The sequence below is a fragment of the Sceloporus occidentalis genome, unplaced genomic scaffold (genome assembly GCF_023333645.1).
Source record: "Sceloporus occidentalis isolate IW3139 unplaced genomic scaffold, rSceOcc1.0.p SCAF_3, whole genome shotgun sequence".
Classification (NCBI taxonomy): domain Eukaryota; kingdom Metazoa; phylum Chordata; class Lepidosauria; order Squamata; family Phrynosomatidae; genus Sceloporus; species Sceloporus occidentalis.
Genome location: NW_028316983.1, coordinates 26857164 through 26883122, shown reverse-complemented (window position 1 = coordinate 26883122; position 25959 = coordinate 26857164). Strand labels below are relative to the sequence as shown.

The 25959-nt window shown below is 40.4% G+C and overlaps 2 protein-coding genes and 1 non-coding gene across 11 annotated transcripts in view; 2 read left to right on the top strand and 1 right to left on the bottom strand.

The window, feature by feature from the left end:
- The window catches only part of STAU1 (staufen double-stranded RNA binding protein 1), a 52782-nt gene extending 47996 nt beyond the window's left edge, over positions 1 to 4786 (top strand). For all 9 annotated transcript variants that reach the window (XM_089513859.1, XM_089513863.1, XM_089513862.1 and 6 more), the window contains one exon: positions 1690 to 4786. In XM_089513859.1, coding sequence (XP_089369985.1) covers positions 1690 to 1777 — 88 coding nt within the window. In that variant the 3' untranslated portion in view covers positions 1778 to 4786. The remainder of the gene's footprint in view (positions 1 to 1689) is intronic.
- Positions 3638 to 19381, bottom strand: LOC149315675 (retinol dehydrogenase 10-like). Its single transcript, XM_089513864.1, has 5 exons — positions 18758 to 19381; positions 12403 to 12501; positions 9952 to 10097; positions 8485 to 8616; positions 3638 to 6769 (listed from the first exon to the last, which is right to left on the bottom strand). The coding sequence occupies exons 1-5, from the start codon at positions 19214 to 19216 to the stop codon at positions 6688 to 6690; spliced, it is 918 nt and encodes a 305-aa protein (XP_089369990.1). The 5' UTR covers positions 19217 to 19381; the 3' UTR covers positions 3638 to 6687.
- A 6471-nt stretch (positions 19382 to 25852) lies between these two features.
- On the top strand, positions 25853 to 25949 carry LOC149315674 (small nucleolar SNORD12/SNORD106). The gene has a single exon (XR_016280788.1). It is a non-coding gene; the product is annotated as a small nucleolar SNORD12/SNORD106 (small nucleolar RNA).
- Positions 25950 to 25959: the final 10 nt, after the last annotated feature.

Below are 25959 nucleotides of genomic sequence, written 5' to 3'. Positions count from 1 at the left end.
CTTGTATGTAGAAAATATGAAGAGGATGTCTAGACTTGGAAGAAGGAGGAGTGAAGATAGAAGAAAAGAATATCAACAATCTAAGCTATGTGGATGACACAATACTATGAGCAGAAAATATCACAGACTTGGAACAATTACTAGGAAAGGTAAAAGAAGAAAGTGCAAAGGCAGGCTGAACATCAAGAAAACAAAAATAATGACCACAGAGGAAACTACAGTACATATGTTCAACCTAGACAATGAGGGAATCAAAGTAGTTAGAGCTCCCATATCTTGGACCAAACATTGCTGAGAATGGAGATGACAGTCAAGAAATAAGAAGATTAGGAACGGGAGGGGCAGCTCCAAAAGAAAAGACTCTAAAGCGTAAAGATATATAACTAAGCACTAAAGTTAGAATAATCTAAACCATTGAATTCCCCATAACCTTGTACAGATGTGGGAGCTGGACAGTGAAAAAAGTGGATAAGGAGATCAACTCATTTGAGATGTGGTGTTGGAGAATAGTGCTGAGGATACCATGGACAGCCAAAAAGACAAAGAAATGGGTCCTAGAACAGATCAAGCCTGAAATCTCCCTGGAAGCAAGATGGCAAAACTGAGGCTGCTGTGTTTTGTCCACATCATAACAGGACATGATTCATTAGAAAAGACAATAATGCTAGGGAAGATAGAGGGTAGCGGAAAGAGAGGAAGACTGCATGCCAGGTGGATAGACTCAATCAGGGAGGTCACAGGCCTGAGTTTACAGGACCTAAGTAGAGCAGTAGAGAACAAAGAGACTTGGAGATGTCTCATCCATAGGGTCTCCATGAATCGAGGTCAGCTCAAGAGCAGTTAACAACATCATAAAAACCAAGCCTTCTTGCTTTAGTATTAGTGGGAGAGTGCATTTATGCCCAGAGTTCTACATTACTGCACTGTCTTATTTTAGCTTTACAACAAACCAGTCTGTCATTCATATGTCAATTTTAAATGTGTTATCAAAAACAGAAAATTGTTTTAAAGCATCCCATTCTCAGGAAATTGTGTTTTATTGTGGGTTTTTTTTTTAGCAGAACAAATTTCTTTCGCCAGAAGTAACTTAATTGCCTTGCTGGCAGCACACTTAAAGCAAATTGGGCCTGTTACAGACTGCCAAAATAAAGCTGCTTCGGGTCTCTTTGGAGGTATGCTGTTTAAATGATGCATGGGTCGTAAGAATCCAGAAACTGCACCAAAGCTGCACTCTAGTGCTTAGGAATGGAGTGTGGCTTTGGCGCAACCTCCGGACTCTTAGGACCCATGCATCATTTAAATAGCATACCTCCAAAGAGACCCGAAGCAGCTTTATTTTGGCAGTCTGTAACAGGCCTTAGTAAATAACAGTAGCAGGCAATTGATGTTTTAAATGAATGATTCTTCTTGAATTTGGGAGAATTGTACATTGTCACAGGGCTACTCACAGTGATGGTCCCTGGACCACCTGGTTCCTGAGCCATTGGCTGCAAGACATGGTTCATTTCCAGGAAAGAAAGAGACAGTTGTAGGTCAATCGACATGAATATGATATTGCTCCTTGACACATTGGAAGAAAATATTTTTTTGGCTCCTCATCTCAGATAGCCAGAAAGCACTGAACTGTCTAATTAATCTGTAATTAATCAGATTAATGCTGTAATTAGCATTATTTATTTATTTTTCTAGATGCGTGAAGCAAGAAATGGAAAGTGACCCTCTCCTCAAACCGGCTAGCTCAAACACTTTGGGACAAACACTGGACACCACTGCCTAAAAAGGCTTGACTGGACCCCAAACCTTGAAAGCACCAGAGAAAATCAAATGCTTCCTAATTAATGTAACCTAACTGTTTTAGAGAGCTACAGTTGTTACAAACCACTGTAGTGTCTAAATCATAACCGTTGCTTTTCAAACAGTGATAAATTTTTAGTTTCATTGCATTGTTTTGAATGACACTATAAATTTTTCATTTGAAAAAAGTTTCTCAATTGTACCTAGAATTATAGCACAGTTTAGAAACTTTGTTGTCTGACACACTTACCTATGAACTAACTTGGAAAGATCATATCCATGTATGTGTTCTGGTCTTTTTTGTCTTTAATGAAATTGAAAAAAAATTCACTGGAAACAAATTGTGTGCCTACCATTTGATTAAAAAAAGGTCAGAGAGAAAGGCAAGCCTAGCCTGATTATCAAACAGTTGACAAATAATTATACATTTTAGGAATTTTAAACTTTATTTGATCACTTTGATTTCTAGAATATTTTTGTGGGGTGGGGAGGGAGGGGGAACCTGAATGCAAAAGAAATTTAAATGGATGCTAATCTTTGTTTTTTAAAAAAAATTGTGTGTGTGTGTCTGTATATAAAGGCACACAAACTCCATACAGTACAGGATATGATCTCAATGTAGTGCATATAAAACTGCAGATTGATTTTCCTTGAGTGCTTTATACTGTTTAATTACATCTCCATGTAGGGCTGAAAAAAATTACCTATGTTTATATATAAAACTGTGTTGCTTTTGATGTTGTGTTTATTGCACACAGTGATGTGTGCAATAAAGTTTTTGCATATGGTCCAGTTAAAGCACGATAGCCTTGCAAGTTAAGTACTGCTTCAGTTCATTGTTTACGCTGGAATTTTTTCTCTCCCCATGGAATGTAAGTAAAATAGTGAGTGTCCAATAAATATTAAATACTAAAAAAATGTGTTTTCTTAAATGGCAGTTCCCTGTGAGATTTGCTAAAAATAACTTGTGTGTTAATGTCGAGAAAAATTGAAAGCTATTTCTACACATCATGGTTTATGATACCAAACTATACACGTTGGTGGTGGGCATCACCCAGCTCATGGACCATATGTAGTCCTACGCTATTTCCAAAATTGCTGCCAAGAGGATGTTTACTGGCAATGTAGCAGCAGCCAAAAAAAAAGCATTTTCTTGGGCCCACACCTTGTTTATAAGCATAATTTTACTCCCGGAAGCCTCCAAGGATAATGGTTCTTTGGCGGGGGGTGGGATGCACACTGCTTGCACATGAAAACTTTGTATTTTCAAAATCATATTTTATTTTGATTTGACTAAATGTTCACATGCTTTTACATAAATTATCTTAGTTGTGACAATCCTGTTGTTGTATACCATCAAGCCAAGGCAACCCTAAGATGAACCGATCACAGGGCTTCTGGGTCTGAAAAGGTGTGACTTGCCTAAAGTCACTCCCTGAGTTTGTGGCCAAATAGGGAATTGAACCTTGTGGTAGTCCAACACAAACCACTACACCACACTGGCTCTCAATCCTATAAGACAAGGCAAAGTGTGATCCTGGAGCTGCATGCAGTCCTTAGCACTGTTTTGTAGCCCTCAAGCCTCAGAATTCCTTGTTCTACCCTTTTTCTGGTCTTTCAAAAATGGTGGATTACATTGTCTACAATCCTTGAAGAATGGCAACCACTTTTTAAATAGGTTGCAAGCCTCCCTGCACTGTTTTAACATTATTAAAAAAAAACAACCACACACAAATTTTTCAAAGCTGAATATTTATTTATTTATTTGCAAAGTGACGTTTTGACAGTCCATGTAGCCCCAGAGGGTTCCAGGGGCAGAAAACTGGCCCATGGATTTGCTGCAGTTGCCCTACTCCGCCATATGTCAGGGCTGTTCACATATTAACACACTTGGACAGAATGAGAAATAATATTTGTGTATGGTCTTCCATTCTTTTAATCAGTATTCTAACATAGTTGTGCCCAATTACTTCTGTGCCCTCACAAAGCATTGACTGCAGAACTTGCAAGGCATTGGTGAATTAATCTGCTCTTGTACTGATACAAATGGGGAACCTCTTCCTGTACATGTACCATTGTTCCTTTGGCCCACTACATGAGCAGTTGCTAGCTTAGAGAGCAGCCTATTACTCCCAGGGAAGAAGACTATCCCTCTGAGCTAGGCATTTGGGAAGGCTGACTTAGACAATCTTTTGTGGCATGGCAGAGGAGCTAGATTCTGAGGGTGGCTGCTTTTCTTTCTTGTCATGATATCCACTTTCCTCTACTCAGCATGATCTTATCCTAGGAACTTTAGAAGATGGATAGCAAATTTGACCCTCCAAGTGTGGGCCACAACTTTTATCATTCCTCAGCCCTGCTGGCTGGATCTGATCACAAGAGTCCATTTTAGATAGCCGTATGTTCCCCACCTATGATTCATTTTCATAGTCCAAGGAATCTCTCTTTTGTTGAAAGTCTCAATTGTACACACAAAGGAAAGTGTGATGGTTCCTTCTATTCTAAGTTCCAAGGAATTTTATACACTGAATAAAGCTTTAGCCTTTTCACCCCATTATAAGAACAGCAGGAGCCATCTGGGTGTATAATACCACAACAATTTTAATTTTGTTTAGTTGATGGAAACAACTGCATAATAGTTCACCTTAAATGAATCTATTGAAATCAGTAGAGACAGCAGCAACAGTAGATTGGGTTTTCTCATGGAAATGAGTTAAGTGGGTTGCAATGAAGCATTTTTCCATTTAGTAAAAGTAACTACAGCATTTGTATTCTGCTAGTTACCTAGTTGTCACAGTGGTGTTTTTATTTTTAAATACTTTCTATACACAAAAAAGTATTGAGTTGCCACAAATCTCCCTCCCTCTCATATTTGCAGAAGGTATGTTTGCTTGGACTTATGATTTCTGCCAGTCTCCTGGCTACCATTGTCACTGCACTTACTGATGCGCACATGTTTGTTTACTATTCCCTTGCTTAGCTGGGGGGGGGGGGGGACAAAAAAAAACAGTTGGGGTACTTATGTCCTAGGTCATGATATCTGGCTTAACAATGTGTTTCAGGACCTTTTTCTGTAGTCACAAAAGTTATATCTTGTGAACTCTTAAGTTTCAGAAAGAGTTTCATGAAAGACACTTGTTATCCCAAGTTGCGATCTCCTTGTGAGGGGGATATACTGATGGTGCCGTGCTGAGATTTGAGGTTGGGTTACAGCATTTTCTATTCTTTGTCATACCAAGCCCTCCCTCCAGGCCATCTCCCCTAATCCAGGCCTCAGAGGTTGAGAAGAACTGCTGGACCTGATCCCCTTCCCCACCACCACTCCCTTTGTGTCGTGTCTTTTTAGATTGTAAGCCTGAGGGCAGGGAACCGTCCAATTAAAAAGATTGTATGTACAGCGCTGTGTAAATTTACAGCGCTTTATAAATAAAGGTTAATAATAATAATAATATCAGCAAGTGTAGAATAGCTTTTTAAACAATCCTTCGTAATGAACATGGTGAAAGAAAACCCATCTTCTGAAGTTGTAAAATTGATCTTGAGATTGGATTGCAAAATCAAACAAGTAAATCCTGCTGAGGTGGTACTTAAGCAACCCATAGACTTCAGGAATCAGATGTATCAGTAATTCCTTTTAATTTAGCTTAAAGGCACTATTTCATGTCTAGAAAAATATTAAATGTGTTTCTTTTGATGGAAAATTTCCTGGCAAGGAAAATGCAAGATATTTCACATACATTCTCTGACCAATGTATGGGCCCAGGTTGGTCTTCCCTTTACCATATTATTGTTCCTGGACGGCTGCCTCCTAGTGGCCCTTGATCTTCTGACTAAAGCCAAAGTCTGCAGTCTCAGGGCAACTCCCTACATAATGAGATTACTTTTATCTTAATGGAGTTATTCTCGGTGAAGTTTCTCTGATGACGTTGCATTGGTATATGAGATGATATGAAGTGAGATGGTACATATGAACACATACATAAGCAAGATGGAAAGTGCATAGTTGTTTTACTTACTTTCTTGGGCAATGTTATATATTCCAGGGAATATGTTCTGCTTAAACTGCAAAAACTGCAGGAAAGATGTGTGGTTGGTATTAGAAATATCTATGATTCCCTACCAAACGCTACTTTGTTATTTAATGTATTTCTAAATTTCTCCTCCATTCAGTATGTGCTCGAGTTGATTTAAAATGGATCATAAAAACAATATAATGCAGCATTTCCAGAAGTAATACAAATGAAATACTTCCTAAAATAGTGGACTACATTTCTACTTTCCATCCTGGCAATTAAAGTGAGCAGCTTAGGAAGTGCCATAGAGTCAATACTGAAGCGTTATCAAGGGAATTAATGCAATACCCCATAATTAAACATCTGATCCATTGTTAACAGGCTGCTCCCACTGCAGATATCATTCATGTCATCTCTGCAGTTATAAAAAGCTAAATAATGCTTTCCCTGGGTTACAGAATAGGGAAATGAGATGTATCAAGCCAGTTTCCTTGGAAGAATTGGAATATAACATTGCATGTAATGTGACATTGAAACTAAACACCCCCAAACAAGAATAGCTGGAATTTATGGAGTCTTTAAAAATATTTCCATCTATAGTGTCATTTTGATGGGTCATAGCAGAGCACCCTAAATTCTGTTTGGTTTAATCCAACAGAATAAATGTTGAAAGGAATTGCCAGTCATCTTGTTTGACAATCAAAGGCAAGAATGCTCTCAAGGAGGGCTTGTGTGTGTACATCTCACCTGTTCAAAATCAGAATGATCTAATTCAGCCTATATGGCAAAACTTGAGTTTATCTAATGGGTCTTTTCTCTGGTACAGAACAAGAACTTTTTCTTGTAGATGGTCTTGAAAAAGCGGACATCCTTCTTACTTCTACTGTGCTGCTTTTTGAGGAATGCATCTGTCTAGTCCCAGGAATTTTTGAATGAGAACTTGAACATCCCAAGGAAGGAGGCTAAAGAAGGGGGGAAGGGAAAATGACATCTTTTAAAAATACAAAACAAAGAGGCACAACTATTTATCTGTAAAATCAGGAATAGACAAAAAGGAGTTATGAATTAGTAGAAATTACCCTGCTTCCATTCTTCCTCATTATACATCTCCCCTCTGTTGGGTGATATCATGTTGCTTCACATTGCTGCTGCATTACTGCTAGCATTGGAGGCTGTTATAGAAATATGGCTAACTAGACCTAATTACCAAGGAAGGCTATCCTGCAGCCCACTGCAAGAGAGGAGAGGAAGTGAGCTATAGAAAATACACACTAGTGTTTTCATATATAGTTAACAGCTATATTCTGTCAGGTCTAAAACTGCAAGGGCATCCTGTGTTGAATTGCTCTGAGGAGGGGATTTGGTACCTGTTTTGTGAGGTTTTAAAAACCATAGAGCAGCCTGCAAAACAGGAATGTGTCTAAGTAGTATGAGCAGTGATCCTTCTTTAGTTTCCAAAAACAACAACAGCATGGATGGTTTGCACAAACCTCCTCTATGGAGCTAACATAGGCCATATATCTGGTTAGAAAAGAGCTTCAGCTGTGGTGAGGTCCATTGAGATGATACAGTTCTTCCCCACAAGGGGTCAGATCCAGATCAACCAGAATCCCTCCAGATGTGTAAGAACACTGCATGTGTATATCCCCTTCTCGTTCTCAAAATATGAAACTTGTAACTGGTGATACATGACTTTGTTCCAATCTCAGCATCTGATAGTTGAGAACACAAAAACGCTAGGCTAAGGGGAAAATCAGGGAAACTTAAAACTACACAATGATAGCACTATGATTCCACTTTAACTGCCATGGCTTAATCCTATGGAATCCTGAGATCTGTAGTTTGGTGAAGCACTAGAGCAATCTGGCTAAGAATTCTAAATGTCCCTTCCTAGACTTCCATAGAGTGGAACCATCCCGGTCATACCACTATAATCATGTAGTGTGGAAGAACTCCAGATGAGGATTTTGTCATACTCCACAGCAGCAGTGCAACCTGTGTGGCCCTATGTTGTTCTCCAAGTCCAAGCAGCATAGTCAGTGGTAATGAATGCTAGAAGTTGCAGTTCGACAGCATCTAGGTGCCCAGATGTTTCCCACTGCTGTTCTTCAGAGTTGTTCATACTCGAGACTTTGCAAACTATGCAACCATATTTTTAGCCACATCAACCATATTTTAGCTACAAGAAAAGCCAATAATTGGAAAATAAAATGTGTAAATTTGATGCCATTTGTTCCATCTCTTTTCTCCACCTATCACTTCAAGAGGGGGCATGTCTGATAATGTGTGTAGTGACAAAATAGTTATGGGTGTCTACCCCCCTTTCCCTCCTGATTCATCACTATGATTTCTGGTTGCCTAACAGGACTGAACTATTGTGGTCCTGCAATTAATGTGCTCCAAATTCTAGCATTTTAATTCACAAAGAAAATGCCAATTGTCTCAAACAGTGTTCACTGTGTGTATTGCAGATCTCCAGTCTTTCAAGCTGGGTGGGTAGGGAAGAGAATGGTCTTGTACTGTGGCCTAGTTTTTTTTTCCCATTAAGCTTGAGTTTTGGAGCAACTATCTATTTATTTATACAACAAATATATAGTTGCTCCAAAATTCACCCTGAAGAGATATTGTCACATGAACAGAAGTTAACATGTCTGGTATTTCCAGAATAGTCACTCACTTTTTTGAAATGGCTCCAAAATACATCACTCTGGGGACGCAGATCATATGTTGATTACGAAGTATGCCTTGCATGGCTGCTTTTATAAAATGGTCTGGCTTTATGGGAGGAAGGAGGGCTTTTAGTTCTCTCCTAGAAGAAAAAATATCTACTGAAGAAAAAGAATTAATATGCTTCCTTCCTGCATATGCACACATATTAAAGGCTTTCTTTACACCATAAGAGTTGCAGACGTGCTTTTAAGAAAGGCAAAATAGGAATTCTTTAGGATTTTGCATTAGCTACCTCAGACATGTTAATTAAACTATGTGAGCATAATTCACAATATGGTGGCAGTGCACATGTTTTGCTTGCAGAAACACCAAATACAGTCCTAGTTAGGAACAACCTTGATAGACTAGATAGACCATAGCTAGGAAGGAATTGGTTAGAAATAATGTAATACTTTGAACTGGTTTCTTTTTGCAGTAGCTAAGGCACATCTAAGTTACATTACAATTATAGCATGATAATCACTGCTGCTGGAGTGTGACTGTTTTAACTATTTTTATAATTACTATTTTATAATTACTAGTGTGTGCAGTCTCACTACTTAGGTCTGTTTTGTACCACAGCCCAGCAACCTGTAGTTGGCAGTGAATGCTTTTAAACACCTGTATTTTTTTTTCAATAATGAGAAAGTAAATAATTGCTTTTAAAATATTGTACTTATAATATTAACTAGCTATTTCAGGGGGTATGTGAATTGTAACTAATTACTTTAAAAAGTAACTTTCCAAGCTCTGAGAGCAATAGTCTGACTTGCTTCTTTCTTTCTGGAATGGGGTGACAGTGTTACCTTCGTGTTTGTTGGAGTGAGAGAGGAATCTGTGAAGCATTATCTAGAGAAGTCATCACCTTTCTGATTTTTTCCGTCTTTAATGAAATCATGGTTGTAATTCACAATGTTCCAATTTCTCATTTTGCAGCAATTATGTATAGACAGAAATGGGATTAACTGCAGAAATATATAAACTGCTGAAGCAAAGCAGAGTTATTATAAAGGAGTCTATAGGTTCCTCTGATGAGTCTGTTCTGTACAAAGTCAGTTCTGTACAAGGTCAGTTCAAGTTTATAGCTAGTCAAGCACAGCTATAAATCATGTGAAGGGCACTTCCTCCTTGGAGTCTTAAGCAATTCAAAGGAGGAGGGATCAGTAATTAATTGGTACAGTTGAATTAAGCAAGTCAGACATTTGTCCATTCTCTTTTATTCTACTCTCTCCTGCTGCAGGAGTTTATATTGTGAAAGGGACAGAACAAGATTGTCTCCTTGTTGGTTCCTCGTGCCTTTGTTGCCTCCTGGCCCCATGCCCAAGTTGACTTGTACATTTTTCAGGGTATGCAGGGATACTCCCATTTTCCTCCCAATTGTGATGTCTACAGGATGAAGCTAGTGACTGGGACTAGAGAGTGTTAGAGATGTTACCTGATTCCGCAGCAATGAAACATGCCTGTGTCAATGAAGTAAGGACACACTAGAGTAGTCTTCACACTGTCAATTCTTTTGGCTTTCAGTTCATGGCTGAGAGCTTCATGGAATCCCACCACGGCAAACTTGCTCGCACAGTAGTCCTGAGGGGGGAAATGAAGAGCTTTACCATATTCCTGACATGACCTGCAGAACACATGGGCTCCAAATGTCTTAAGTTCATTGATCAACTCAGTGTACCAAACCCAAACATTATCAGGCTGCTCTTTCCTAAAAGCTGCCACATCACTTTTAAGAGCCAAATGGAGGTTCTTCAAACAACATGGAGGATGGTTTTCTATCACTGAACTTTCTCTACCACATTATATTCTCCAGTTTTGTACACATGAAAACAGGGACACATGGTGCCAAGCAAGAAGGGAAAAGTTATCAGTGAGGAATAACACACAAGTTAGAAAGGTTCTAACAGCTTGCTTTTGCCTGAGCCTGCTGAGGGAAAGATCCTTCCCTCTCCTCTTCCCCAACTTGCTGAGTTAACTGAGTGCAATTTTTGTATTTTTATCTCAGTAAGCCAAGGCCAAAGAGGGAAATGGGAAGAGAAAAGAAAAAACTGGGACATTTTTAAAGCATCTGAAAAAGCGACAGAAGAATAACTTGGGCTGTTCTTGTCAAATCAGAACCAATCTGTTCCCTACTTTTGCATTCTATTCAACGTGACTAAGGGGCCATTCACATTACCTTTTACTCCGGTTTTGAAATCGATTCTTCCACGTGAAGTTCATATTGGGCCCGATTCTGTCACAGGCTTGCACAAGGAAATGCCCATTAGTGCGGGTTATCAGGAATCGGGCTAAAATCCGTCTTTTCTGAAAAGCCCCAGGTTCCGCGAAATATGAACTTGCCCTCGATCATGATCAGGGCAAATTCAGGCAGGGATTAAGGTCAGAGGGCGAGCAGAGGTCAGAGCATTCCCTCCCCTCATCAGAGGGGAGGGGGAGGAGGAAAGAGCCAAAGGAAAAAGGGGGATCTGGATGCAAAGGGAGACAGGAGGCAAAAAGGAGGTGACTGACAGGGTCAATTCAGGGCAGGTCAGGGGGCCAGAGCAAGCCAAGCCTCTCCTCTCCAGCAGGGACCTTTTCCCTTTGGGTTTTTTTTAAAATTATTTTTGGCAAAAAGTGTGCATGTTTTTTGCAACAGATAGATAGATAGATAGATAGATAGATAGATAGATCGTGAGCAGGAGCAAGGGTCAGTTCAGGGCAGGTCAGGGGGCCACAGCAAGGGAAGCCTCTGCGATCCAACAGAGACCTTTTTCCTTAGGATTTTTTTTAAAGTTATTTTTGGCAGTCTATGCGCATATTCTTTCCTTTGGAATGACTGCTGCAATGTGAATGAATGTTACAAATTGAATGTAATGTTTCTCTTTCCAATTATGTAAATTGGCAAATTGATACAGCTTTTGCTACTATCTCTAAGGAATTCAGGGGTAGCCTATTATTTCCTTTGGAATGACTGCTGTAATGCGAATGAATGTTACCAACCAAATGTAATGTTTCTCTTTCCAATTATGTAAATTGGCAAATTGATACAGCTTTTGCTACTATCTCTAAGGAATTCAGGGGTAGCCTAGGGAGAGAAAAAAAACGCATCCTTTTCTGGCATTCCAAGGTGAGGAATTAATATTATTGTTATCATTATTATCATTATTATTATTATTACTACCTGTGTATGAGGCATTCTGGGGTGGCAAGGAGTGGGGGATACAGGATGCATTAGCTTGCATTTTGGGGTTGAAAATGGGGCCAAGGGCAGATCATAACCTACAACACTGACCCAAATGCCCACAACACACACACACCAAAGGTTTTTAAATTTGACAAGTGGTGCCTGGTCCTTTAAAAAAAGGAGGGGTGGAAAGCACACTTCTGATGCCCCTATCAGTGCTGGAAGCGTCACCTATGACCATCGTGGAACTAACTTTGATTGACAGCCAGGCACCTTCACCTTAAACCCAAATTCTCCAATAGGGCATTCAGGTTAAAATGCCCCTGATTGGTAGTCAGCACTTGCTTCCGGAGAGATTCAGGAGGGAGCCCCCCCGAATTTGCCCAGTTCCTTCCGGAGCAATGCCGCCAGTGTGAATGAGGCCTAAGAACAAGTCCTGTTTTGGTGCATGATCAATTTCTTCTTGTATTCCAGCACAAACTTTTTCAGTTCATTCTTCTACCTCTGTATCTGAAGCATAAACCTACATTATAGTTATATCAGTGAGTTTTTCCTGAAGTCTTATCGACATTATTTGGTCAGACAAACATATCAACTAAATAACTAAAAACTAAAAAGTTATAATTCTAACAATAACTTCGTATTCTTGGGGCCCTTGGTACATACAATTATAACTGTTATTACTTTCAAAAAGTAAGTGTTCAAGTCCTGTAATTTACTGACCTCCAAACAACCAGTTGCAAACAGACCAAGTGATCCAGCAATTGTCACAATGTGGCCATGCCCTCTCTTGATCATCTGGGGAAGGAAAGCCTTGACTGTCTGCAAAAGGAATAAAAAGAATTTAGCATCAAAAGAATTCATTCACACACACACACAATCTGAGGAAAAGAGTTTCTGGAGATGAAATACACTTCAAATTCCTGCAAAGAGTTTAGAAGTAATGGGTTGCAAATGCAAGCAACATACTTACCCATAACTAGTTACTTTCTAATGTAATGATAGTACAATAAATTTACTTATCAAAAGTAAGGCAATGAGTAAGAACAATGTTGTTTTCTGTGTAATTAGTAGCATTTTATATTTACTTTTATAACTAGGGCAATTTAAAGGTTTTTTTGAAGGGTTTACAAAGTTTTATGCAGTTATCTTAATGAGCCTGATTTTTTAAATTAAAAAAACCTAACAGTCAAAAGAAACAGCCACACAATGAGTGACATAAGTTATTTCCCCCAACAGTGTAATACAGAATGATAACATCTTACTGACCAACTGCTACAAGGTTTCAAAGGAACAAATCGTGTTTAAAATGCCCTGCTTCTACCCCAGGGCCAGTCCTAACATTAGGAAGAGTTAGGCCGCTGCTGTTGGCAGGGGTTGGGGGAGAAGTGAGTGAGACATAGCCTGCCTTGTACATCATAAACTAGTCCCCTATCTTCAGTCGGGGCTCAGCTGGCATTCCATTCAGCTTTTGCATATGGAATGGCAGGAGATTTTATCGCCTCAAGTGCCAAAACATTTGGAGCCAGACTGGCTCTGCTTGGCCCCAAATATATTTGGTCACCATGTGTAGACTACAATTGGAACATGATGACTTGTACAGAACATTTTTATCAGTTGAAAATTTTGAGAAACATTTAAACTTGCATGGTCTATGTTACACCATCTTTTTGATATGTTGCTGTTGTGTGTCCTCAAGTCGTTTCTGACTTATAGCAACCCTAAGGCGAACCTATTATGGAGTTTTCTTGGCAAGTTTCTTCAGACGGGGTTTACCATTGCCACCCTCTGAGGCTGAGAGAGTGTGACTTGCCCAAGGTCCCCCAGTGGGTTTAACATGGCTGAGCTGGGATTCAAACGCTGGTTTCCAGAGTCATACTCCAAGGCTCAAACCATGACACCATGCTGGCTCCTTTCTAATATACAATAAACACATACTGCTTACTCTATATTTTGTACATTTGTTTTTATCTATGCAGAAATTCTTTTTAAATGTTTTTTTCTTTTCTTTCTCCTTTTAAGAATATAAAGATTTTGTAACAGCATATGTTTCTGTCACATTTAATTTTTCTGTTACATATGGATATTACATACATGCCACATTAAGCTCCAGGGCCTAGCAAATAGCACCAGTTATTTTCTTAAGCCATGAGAACTGAAAGTCAGTTTAGCAGCCATCATGATGTGGGAATTGCCAAGGAATACCAGGTGCTGGAAGATATATTTCAGAGGAAGGCAATAGCAAACCGTCTTTGAATATTCCTTGCCTAAGAAAACCCCATAAAATGTATGGGGTCACTGTAAGTCATCAGGCAACCTGAAGACATCTACATGCAGACACGATGTGTAAATTGAGTTCCGCTTCCATTGGACTCTCTTCTCCATTGGACTAGATCACATATAGTCTTCCAAATCCCATCTGAAATAGGGCCTTAGAGAAGCAAGAAAGATGTTACCAACATCTTTCATGAAATCTTAGGTTTTACCAAAGTCAACATATACTTACACATGCACACATGGGCATGCCCACAAATACACAATAAAACTATATGTATTATGGCTTCAGTATAATCTGCAATCCAGATTGCATACTATGACATGTGGAAACAGTGGTGCTTACAACCATACAAAGAGCATGAAAAAGTCACTTTTCAAGATTACAGCTACCAAAATCCCTCAGCCAGCATGGTCAATGGTCATACTGGCTGGAAGATTCTGGATGCTGTAAATCACTCAAAGTAATACTTCCATGCTCTGAGCAGAATCCTCAAAGGGTCCCTCCTTTCAAACTTTTATAGTGGCTGACATGGATCTGAGGAGACTGGGCTTCCATGGCAGGAGCATGCCTACTCTGTGTGATTCCATAAATTGTGTGTGGCTTTACACAGAGTTTTGATTCCATTCTGATACTCTTCAAAACATGAGCTACTATTCCAGATTTTGGATTAGCTTGAAGTGACCAATAGTTCTTTAATGCTAAATCATCTATAGAGGCAAAATGGATCTTCTGCTTTTATGACATGGATATTTGGAAGAAGGTCAAAGTGGATATGCCCTCCCTAAATTAGCCATAATCCCCTGATTCCCAATATTTGTTTAAAATGTAAATGGCTAGCCGTGGTAGAATCTTAGATATAAAATAAAATGTGCAGTCACTGATCTGCCAGTTTGTTCTGTGGGAAAGCCTATAGTATGTGTATATGATTTCAAGTCATCTGTCAATTTATGGCTTGCTGTTGTTGTTGTTGTTGTTGTTGTGTGCCTTCAAGTCATTTCTGACTTATGGCAACCCTAATGCATGGGGTTTTCTTGGCAAGATTTGTTCAAGGAGGTTTGCCATTGCCTTACCCAGAAGCTGAGAGCATATAAGAGAGAGCTTACATCTGGCGTCCCTCAGGGTGCCATCCTGTCCCCCATGCTATTTAACATTTACATGAAGCCGCTGGTAGAGATCATCCAGAGTCATGGAGCTTGGTGTTATCAGTACGTTGATGACACCCAGATCTATCTCTCCATGTCTCCGACTGATACAGTGACTCAGGATGGCACCTCTCCTCTGGATGCCTGCCTGGGGTCAGTAATGGACTGGATGAGGAAAAACAAACTCAGGCTGAATCCAGAGAAAACAGAGGTACTCATGATATGTCCTTCGAACCCAGGTAGGGAAGTTTGCCATCCTGTCCTGGACGGGGTTACACTTCCCCTAAAGGACAAAGTTCATAGTCTGGGAGTACTCCTGGATCCATCTCTACAGTTATCATCTCAAGTAGATGCGATGGCCAGGAGTGCTTGGTACCAGCTTTGGCTGATATGCCAACTGCATCCCTGTCTGGATCGAAAGGACCTAGAAACTGTAGTACATGCACTGGTAACCTCTCGTTTGGATTTCTGCAATGTGCTCTACATGGGGCTACCTCTGTATCAGGTCCGGAAGCTTCAGTTGGTTCAGAACGCTGCAGTCAGATTAATCACGGGAACATCCAGATCAGATCATATTACACCTGTGTTAAAATCTCTCCACTGGCTGCCAATTTGCTTTTGGTCCCAATACAAAGCGTTGGTTATTACCTTTAAAGCCCTAAATGGCTCGGGCCCAGGTTACTTTCCCCACATAATCTGCCCCGCACCCTTAGAATGACAGGGAAGCAATTACTTGAACACCCCAAGGTGAGGCTTGCGTCAACCCATCAAAGGGCTTATACTGCCACAGCGCCCACCCTCTGGAATGGCCTCCTGGAAGAGATCCGCCTCAGCGGGTCATTGGAAGCCTTCAAAATGGCATTAAAAACCTACCTCTTTCAACAAGCTTAGCCTCCCAACTCTCTTTAGAGAATTTACTCCCCAACCTGTTTTAGCTATTTGTACATAATTCTGTTTTAACTAATTGTATGTTTTAGATAATTTTATTGAACCACTATTATTGTACTGTAATAGAACTGTATTTTTAATTGTCTTATGTTGTACTACGACTCGTTTGTAACTCTGATTGATGTAAACCACTTTGATCGTGTGGAAAAGTGGTATATAAATAAACAGTTTATTATTATTTATTATTATTATGTGACTTGTCCAAGGTCACTCAGTGGGATTCATGGCCGAGCTGGTAATCAAACCCTGGTCTCCAGAGTTGCAACCCAACCCTCAAAGAATTACACCTTGCTGGCTCTCTTATCTATTACCCCCTTTTAACCACTTTTAAATATTTTTTACCAAATAATGAAGTCATAGCAATTACATGCATCCACATCCTTAGGAATGGACTTTCGGATTCATTTTTAAAGCTTTGGCATGGCAGTGAGCGTGTCCCTCCCTAGTATTTGCTATCCTTAAAAAATGAAATCTGGGGTTTTAATGTAGTTGCAATTGGACAGGAATGTTTCTATGTAAAAAAAAAGGCAGACAAGTAGCAGGAAGATTGGAGTTCAGAATTTTTTAAAATTCCCTAAAGATGCATGCAGATAAAGTTTATTATCATTACATCTTGCTGATATTGTGTGTCTTCAAGTTGTTTCTGAACAGAAGAAATGATTCTTTCATTCCAAAGGGGACCCTATCACAAGGTTTTCTTGGCAAGATTTTGATCACCATAAGTAAGAAATAACTTGAAGGCACAAGAACAACAATGAACTGATATCACATTACACCAGTATTAAAATCATTCCATTGGTTGCCACTTAGTTTCTGGGCAAGGTACAAAGTATTTGTTATTATATTTAAAGCCATACATGGTTTGGGTCCAGGTTACCTACAGATCTTCCCCTCCCATATAATATGCACCAAAAGATCCTCAGAGATCCAGGGACAGTGTTCAGCCTGTTAGGTGCAATGGTATCTTAACTGCTAAATTATACAGCTAAAATGTGATGCTATCACCAGTGTGGTTTCATTCATGTATCTCCCAATTTCCCTGGCGCCTGAGGAGATAAAATACTAATACCTATTTAAAATTCCTTTGGAAATATTTTGTTTTAGTAGCCCATGTGACCAGGATAAAGAGTGTAACAAGATTAATTTTCATTTCAATCCTCTTAAAATTGCCCTCTATTTGACGGTCTTTTCATTTTTTCAGGGTCTCAAATGTAGGATTAACTAGAGCCAGGCCATGTTCTGCAAGACCTGCCTGATAAGCTGCTTTCCAGAATTAGTTGCCGTAAGAAAACTCTCATTCACACTAACATAGGATTCATGTGAACCAGAACTTAGATGGATAGTTCCTGAATGTATCACTTTGCATAGCTCTGTGTGTGCCCAATCCTTCTGAATAACAGTTTTAAATGCTCTGGGCAAAGCCACCAAACCATGATATCAATTAACAGGGAGACTATCCATTGTTACTGCTGAGGGGAAAAATTGTTGGGGTAGAGTGACTTAAAATGGATGTGTCATAGATAATTCTTTTAAAGCTCCAAATTATTGGGAATAAGAGGATCTCAAATGTAGATGGGCAAGTATGGCTCTCTAGAATCTGGAGATCCTACCTTCATACCTACCCTCCAAGCTTCTGATGACAGCAGGACCTGAAGTAGGTCTTTAGGGGCAGCTCTTGATATACAGGCAAGTTCCGATCAAAGGAGGACATTATTTATATCAGAATGAGCAAATCTGTCCTTAGAGTTTACATGTTTTTGGACACAACTCCCACAGTTTTTCACAAATGGCTCCATTGGCTAGAGCTGATGGGAGCGGTAACCCAAAACATCTGAAAGGCCACAGCTGCCCACTCTCATCTACAGAATAAACTCTGATATGAACCCACTTGTGCAATGAGATATACCTCTAAAGTCTTCCTCCAGGTTCCCCTGGCATCAGTATTATGGAGCAAGGGACAGGACTTTTCTCTATTGTGACACCAAAATCTGAACACCTTTTCAAAGGAGTTCCATCTGGCCTTATCTCACAGCTCAAGTTAGGCTGGGTAACTGGGAGGGGCATTTTTTTAAAAATTACATTTATGTGGTGCTTTGAAGATTCTGCAGGTCTCCCACTGTTTTAATTTATTAATACAGATTTTTAGCTGTTTTCAGGCCAACATTTAATTTTTTTTATTGTATATTTTAGAATGAAGTCCTGCACATGCCTGTCTAGGAATAAATCCTGTTGAACTTAGGTGCAAAACACACTGGAGGAATAATCCAGTCTGAGACCGTTTTAATTGCCCTGGCTCAATGCTAGGGAATTCTGAGAACTGTAGTTTTGTGAGACATTTAGCTTTCTCTATCAGAGAGTTCTGGTGCCACAACAAACTACAGTTCCCAGGATTCCCTAGCACTGAGCCAGGGCAGTAAAATCAGTCTCAGACTGCATTATTCCTCCAGTGTGTTTTGAACCTCAATACTTATTTCTGAACGGACATACATAGAATTGTGACGTTAGTGAATTATATATATAATTTCATCAACATCATATTCTGTTTTGTATCTAAGTAGAAAGGTGGAATGCAAATGCACAAAATAAATAGAACTAATAATGGATCAGCTTAAGGTTTTGGCTGCCATTTATGCTTAATTGTCAGTCATACTTATTGCATAGAAGCCCAAATTGCATTGCATTTCTGTTTGTTTCATGGAATGGTACCTACCCAAAAGTGAGCATGGCAGTTGGTCCTCATGGTTCTTTCCATCTGTTCATCAGGGCATTGTAAGATGGGCATCCCAGCTACGATGCCAGCATTGTTGATCAAGATGGTGACATCGCCCACTTCCCTTCTCACACATGAAGCAGCAGCATGGACCAGTCCCCTTTGGCTCACATCACAAGTGTAAGTGTAGGCCTTGGCTCCCAGCTTGCGGACTTCCCTCGCTGTGTTTTCATTGCCCTTAGTGTCAACATCCCACAAGACAAGCGTAGCTCCCCGTCGGGCAAACTCCAAAGCAAAAAGCCTCCCAACACCTGTTGCACTGGCAGTGCCTGTTATCAAGCAGATTTCATTTCTGACTGTTTTCTCTCTGGGCTTCTTTATCCACCGAATCAAAGCATGGAGGATATATCCTATTACTTTAGCTGTGAGTATTAGAAAGTCTACAACTACCACAGCCATTGTTTCAGATCTCTGAGGTGATAATCATTGCAAACTTCCTAAAGCTAGTGTATCTTGAAACCCACAGACAAAGCAAATCAGGCAGGAAGGCTGTATTTATTGGAAAACTGAGATTTAAGAGATTATAGCAACCACTACCAATAAGGAGGTGGAATGTGGACAACAAAGAAGCATTTGGCCATTAATTCGTATAGTGGGGGCTGGTACACACCAGCATGCCACTAAGGAACTAGAGATTCTTTCATTATAATGCTAAATCTATCCCATGTTGACAAAGTGTTTGAGGGCACTAACGTAGAAGTATGATTGAAGTAGATGTGTTCCTGGACATTATTTCTTTAACAAAAAAATTGCCAGCAAAGCTAGAAATAACACAGAAAGAATAGGGATAGGTTCCTTTTGTTGTTGTTGTTTTTGTGTGCCTTCAAGTCATTTCCAACTTATGACAACCCTAAGGCGAGCCTATAATGTATAATAATGCCTACACACACAAAAAGAGCAATTCAACATGTTTCAACAACATTTTGATTCAATATTAACAGCATACACACATGGAATGTAACAATCAGGTCAGGTTTGTTGTTAACTGCCCTCGAGGGAACCTCAACTCATGGCAGCCCTGTGGATGAGACATCTCCAAGATCCCGCCTTCCACTGCTCTGCTTAAGTCTTGCAAATTCATACCCGTCACCTTTTAACAGAGTCCATCCATCTAGAATGTGGTCTTCCTCTCTTTCTATTGCTCTCTACCTTTCTTAGCATTATTGTTTTTTGTTTTTCCCCCCTAATGAGTCCTGTCTTTTCATGATGTGGCCAAAGTGCAAGAGACTCAGTTTTATCATCATTGGTTTCTAGGGTATTTCAGGCTTGATCAGTTCAAGGACCCATTTGTTTGTCTTTTTGGCTGTCCATGGTGTCCTCAGCACTCTTCACCAGCACCATATCTCAAATGAGTTGATTTTCTTTTTATCCACCTCCTTCACTATAATTGTAATTGTTCCAAGTCTATAATGCTTTTCACTAGCAGTATGGTGTCATCCACATATCTTAGATTGTTGATCTTCCTTCCCCCGTCTTCACTCCTCTTTCTTCTAAGTCTAAACCTGCTTTTTGTATTATGTTTTCTACATACAGGTTCAACAAGTATGGTGATAAAATAAAGCTTTCCTTGACACCCTTGTCAATTGGGAACCATTCTGTTTCTCCATATTCTGTTCTAACAGTTGCCTCTTGTCCTGTCCTGAGTACAGATTTCTTATCAGAACTACCAAATGTAGTAGGACTCCCATGTCTTTCAGAGCATTCCTGATTGACTGATGCAATCAAAGGCTATAAAGCACATGTTGATTTTCTTTTGGAATTCCTTGGTGGGATCTATGATAGCAGTCTGTGTTGCAGAATTATGAGCATAATTTTCTTCTGTGGGAAATTAATTTTATGGCATAAGTAAACAAAGACATTTTGTACCTTCTACAGACCACTAAAAAGCTGCTCCAAAATGAATCCAGCATTTTTTTTTAGTTTCGCCAGTTTTTGTTTTTGATATGATTTCCATTTTGATAGTCATACTTACAGATTTATACTTTGTAAAACATGTTGGAGAGAATGGTGGCAAGTTTAACTGCTCTCCTCTTTCCTCTCTGTTTTACTGTGTACAGATGCTCAGTAAGGGGTTCTAGAGGTAGCTGATGTTTTTCTTCTTGTAGGAAAACTCTATGAAATTAACGGGGTTGCCATGAGTCAGCAGGTGACTTGGAGGTGCGCACGCACACACACACGCAGACACACACACACACATTACAGTAGGATAGGCTGAGGAGTATTGCACACTTTCCCAGCTCAAGATTTATTGTACTGTTTACTGTAGATACACTTGTGCAACCTGGCATCTGAATAGCTGTGTTTTTCTAGACCTTCACTACCCTTCCAGTACCAATGCTGTTTTAAAGAAAATCACTCAACGAAACACAGGACAGAGAGAAAAACTGAAGGACAGAAAGAAAGACTTTGTAAAAAGGGCCTTCTTTTGCAGAGGCTTTGTTAACTGAGGTATGCCTGTACTTGATATTCATCCCTCCTTTTCCCAAAAGCAGCATCTCAAGAAAGCTGATGACTAATCAGCTAAAAAGGCAGCAGTAAAAAGACTGTGGCCCAAATCCCATTAGTCAAATTAGTCAGTTTAATCTACTGATAGATAACAGATCTGCTGTAGCTATCTACAACACTGAATTCAATGGGTCTGTTCTAGTTGAGACTAACAATAGAATTCAGGCTAATGCATTATAATATTTGAACACAATTTTTTAAAAGTATATTAGCTGAGCACAATTGAATTAAAAGCACATCAATATAAGTAAAATAGCCCCCACCAGTTAAAAGCTCCTTTTAACTGCAACCTCATTGAGTTTGACAAAAGCCCACCTGAACAAAAAGGTTATGACCATATATGTATTGAAACTTCTCAGAAGAAATGTGATTAAGAAATGGAGGTTACCAGGCAGGTCCAGCTCCATCAGGGCCAGCCTGAGAGGAAGGAGACTCCGCCCTCCATAACTGCCATCCGCCGGCCTGAGAGGGAGTTCACCAGGCAGGTCCAGCTCCATCAGGGCCAGCCTGAGAGGAAGGAGACTCCGCCCTCCATAACTGCCATCCGCCGGCCTGAGAGGGAGTTCACCAGGCAGGTCCAGCTCCATCAGGGCCAGCCTGAAGGAAGGAGACTCTGCCCTCCACAACTGCCATTTGCCAGCCTGAGAGGAAGGAGACTCCGCCCTCCATAACTGCCATCCGCCGGCCTGAGAGGGAGTTCACCAGGCAGGTCCAGCTCCATCAGAACTAGCCTGGAAGAAGGAAGAGCCCTCCCTCCAGTCCATTTGCCTTGGTCCAGGCCTCAGAGGGAGAGAAGAACCACTGGATCTCATCCCCTTTCCCTCCACCATTCCCTTCTCCTTTTGTTTCGTGTCTTTTAGATTGTAAGCCTGCGGGCAGGGGAATGTCTGATTAAAAATAATAATTGTAAGCTGCCCTGAGAGCCATTAGGGCTGAAGGGCGGGATATAAATACCTAAATAAAACAATAATAATAATTCCAGCAAAAAGTCTGGAAGCTGCAAGTGGTGCATAATGAAGCAGCCAAACTGATGTCAGGTGTGCATTTTAGACACCATATACCACTAGTCTTGCAAGACCCGCACTGGCTTCTGATTTGATTTTGAGCTCAATTCAAAGGACTGGTATTGACCTACAAAGCCCTAAATGACTTGGGTAAAGGAATAGAGAATTGGAATCCAGTTCTGATGAATCGTAGAGTTGGAAGACGTCACAAGGGCCATCCAGTCCAACACCATTCTGCCATGCAGGAACTCTCAATCAAAGCACCCTGACGGATGGCCATACAGCCTCTGTTTAAAGACTTCCAAAGAAGGAGACTCCACTACGCTCCAAGGGAGTGCGTTCCACTGTTGAACAGCTCTTACTGTCAGGAAGTTCTTCCTAATGTTTAGGTGGAATCTCTTTTCCTATAGTTTGAATCCATTGCTCCATGTGCTATTCTCTGGAGCAGCAAAAAGCAAGCTTGCTCCATCCTCAGTATAACACCCCTTCAAATACTAAACAAGGCTATCATATTACCTCTTAACCTTCTCTTCTCCAGGCTAAACATACCCAGCTCCCTAAGTCACTCCTCATAGACATGGTTTCCAAACCCTTCACTATTTTAGTTGCCCTCCTTTGGACACACTCCAGTTTCTCAACATCCTTTTTAAATTGTGGTGCCCTGAACTGGACACAATATTCCAGGTGGGGCCTGACTAGAGCAGAATAGAGTGGCACTATTACTTCCCTTGATCTAGACACTATGCTTCTATTGATGCAGCCTAAAATTGCATTGGCATTTTTAGCTTCTGCATCACACTGTTGACTCATGTTCCACTTGTGATCTACTTGTGGTCTAATAGGACTCCTAGATCACTACTACCCCCCAGCTCTGGTGGAAAGCTGATGACCAACCCCCAGGATATTTTTTAGGACTTTGTGCTGCTGCCGCCATGGCTTGCATACCCTCCATCTGTCCTAATTTGTCAAAGAGAGCCAAGTCACACTCTCTCAGCCTCTGGGGAAGGCAATGGCAAACCTTTTCTGAAGAAATCATGCCATGAAAACCCCATGAGAGGATAAATTGGAAATGACTCAAAGGTACACAACAATAACAACAAAGTCCCAAGTAATCCTCTTGTCCCACTTTTTCAGCGGCTTTAAAAATGTCCTAGTTTCTCTCTTTTCCTCCTACTTTCCCCATTTGCCCTCAGCCTACTTCAGTAGCTGCAAACGGGGTTCAACATGCAAAAGTAGTTTGAACTCAATTAAGTACAGGCATTCTTACATCCCAACAAACAATGGTGCCCCAACAAGATACACTTCCAGATTGCCACAGCATTGAGCCATAGCAGTTGAAGTGGTGTCAAATCAGATTATTTCTGTGGTGTGGATGCAGCCAACAGAAATCCTATTAAAATCCTGTCAGCCTTCTTTGGAACGAAAATGTGTAATTTCCCGTTCAATTTGTTATTTACAGTGTAATATTTTGGGCAGGCGGCCTTATGACATGGAGAGGAGGCGCTGAACATGGTCTGGACTCTGAAAAAGTGGGACAACAGAGGATTATTTGCAGTTTTGTTGTTGTTGTTGTGTGCCTTCAAGTCATTCCCAATTTATCCTCTTATGGGCTTTTCTTTGCAAGGTTTCTTCAGAGGAGGTTAGGCTCTCCTGGAGCCAAAACACACTGCAGAAGTAATCCGGGTTGAGACCGCTTTAACTGCCCTGGCTCCATGCTAGGGGATTCTGGGAACTGTAGATTTGTGAGACATTTAGCCACCTCTGTTAGAGAGCTATGAAGCTGCAGCAAACTACAGTTCACAGAATTCCCCAGCACTGAGCCAGGTCAGTTAAAGCGGTCTCAAACTGGATTATTTCTGCAGTGTGTTTTGGACCTGAGTTGCCAAGATATCATTGCATTTGTAACCTAGGATTTGTAGTTTGTTGTGACACTGGAGCTCTCTGTCAGATAAGACTGAATGTCTCACAAAAAAAAACTACAGTTCCCAAGATTCCCTAGCATGGATCCAGGGCAGATAAAGCGGTCTCAAACTGGATTAATTTCTGCAGTGTGTTCTGAATCTAAACATTTCAAGCAACCACAACTGAGAGCTTCCAGGGAGCCTAAAACTGGGCCTTCGCCCGCCAACGTCTCATGAAGATTCGAATATGATTAATCCCCAACGGCTACAAGCAGCAGCCAATAGAAACGCGCCTTCGAAGGTCTCCTGGAAAACTACCTTTCCCACAAGGCCTTGGGAAGAGCATGCGCAGTAGGGCGATGGGAGGGCTATATAAGGGCGCTCAGTTTAAGCGAACGTTCTTTTCCGTTCGGCTTTCGAAGAGGTAAGGTGTTTTTGTAGGCCAGAGAGGAGGGCCGGGTGGGTTCGGGAATCCAATGCCATCCGCCGCGGGGGATGAAGCAGGGAATTGGGGCAGCCTCGGAAGTTTTCCGGGGGCGTTTGAGGAACGACTAGGGCGCGCCATTTTTGTTGTTGGCCGCGTCCTGTTTTATATTTTCCCTCCTTTGACAATAATCATGGGCGCCATGTTAATACATAGGACTGAAAGAGGTTCACGTGCATCCTTCTCGTTTGTTTTGCTTTCTATGTTGGCTTTCTCCCAAAAGAAGACCCAAGGCGGCTCACAGTATAAACACTCATTATGTATTGTCCCTTATGTATCACGCTACTATTCTGCCCATCGTTTATTTTGTTACTAATAGTATATTCTAGAAATTAATTTTAGCTGTAACATGTTTAATTCTTTTTGAGATATTATATGTATATTGAGTGGTTTCAGCTGTGTAAGCCTCTTGGGATTGTTTTATATAGAAAAGTGGGATATAAATAAAAAGTTTAATTATTGTATTATTATTATTATTAGTATGGCAAATTAAAAACAATTAAAATAGTCCAATTAAAACACTACAAAGTTGAAAATTTAAGACATGCCAAAAACACAATCTAGAAACCTAAAACCTTCCCTGATGGTCTTCAATGGATGCAGACCATCATAAAAGACACACCAAACTGCAAATCCCCTTGTCTCTGGCTTGATTATGAAGGTTTTGCTCCTATGGGAAAGGCAACATATAAATAAAACTGTTACTATTATTACTTTTTATTTTATTCACAGTATTTATACCCCATCCTTCAGCCCTAAAGGCTTTCAGAGAGGCTTACTATTATTATTATTATTATTATTATTATTATTTAATAATTACTAGTTTTAATAATAATTGTTATAATAAAACAACCCCACTCACCCCCAAAGTGCTGCCTTCAAATGTTACTTGCTATCTCTGTTTTGAATTTTGTTGCTTGGGTGCATCTATACTGTAGAAATGATGCAGTCTGGCGCTGCATTTGAGTGCTGCGGGATCCTGGGATTGGTAGTTTTGCAAGGTCTTCAAATCTTGTCTGCCAAAGAGTGCCTTTGGTGCCTCTCAACTCCACAAAGGTGCCTCTCGATGCTACAAATCCCAGGCGGCTAAAGTGGTGTCCGACTGCATTATTTCCACAGTGTAGATATGGACCCTTGCTCAGTTGGTGCGGAGGATGACTTTCCAACTTTTTTCCCCATCAGAGCGGAAGTGTTGATGCCTTTGCTGTTAAGCCAGTGATTTGTTCTGATGCACCAAGAGTCCAGCGA

Coding starts and splice junctions, on each gene's coding strand:
- LOC149315675 (XM_089513864.1), bottom strand. CDS start 19,216: ATGGCTGTGGTAGTTGTAGACTTTCTAATACTCACAGCTAAAGTAATA. Junction 12,502..18,757: donor ACTGCCATGCTCACTTTTGG/GTAGGTACCATT, acceptor TTCCTTTTGCAG/ACAGTCAAGGCTTTCCTTCC. Junction 6,770..8,484: donor TTTGGAGCCATTTCAAAAAA/GTGAGTGACTAT, acceptor CCCCTTCTTTAG/CCTCCTTCCTTGGGATGTTC.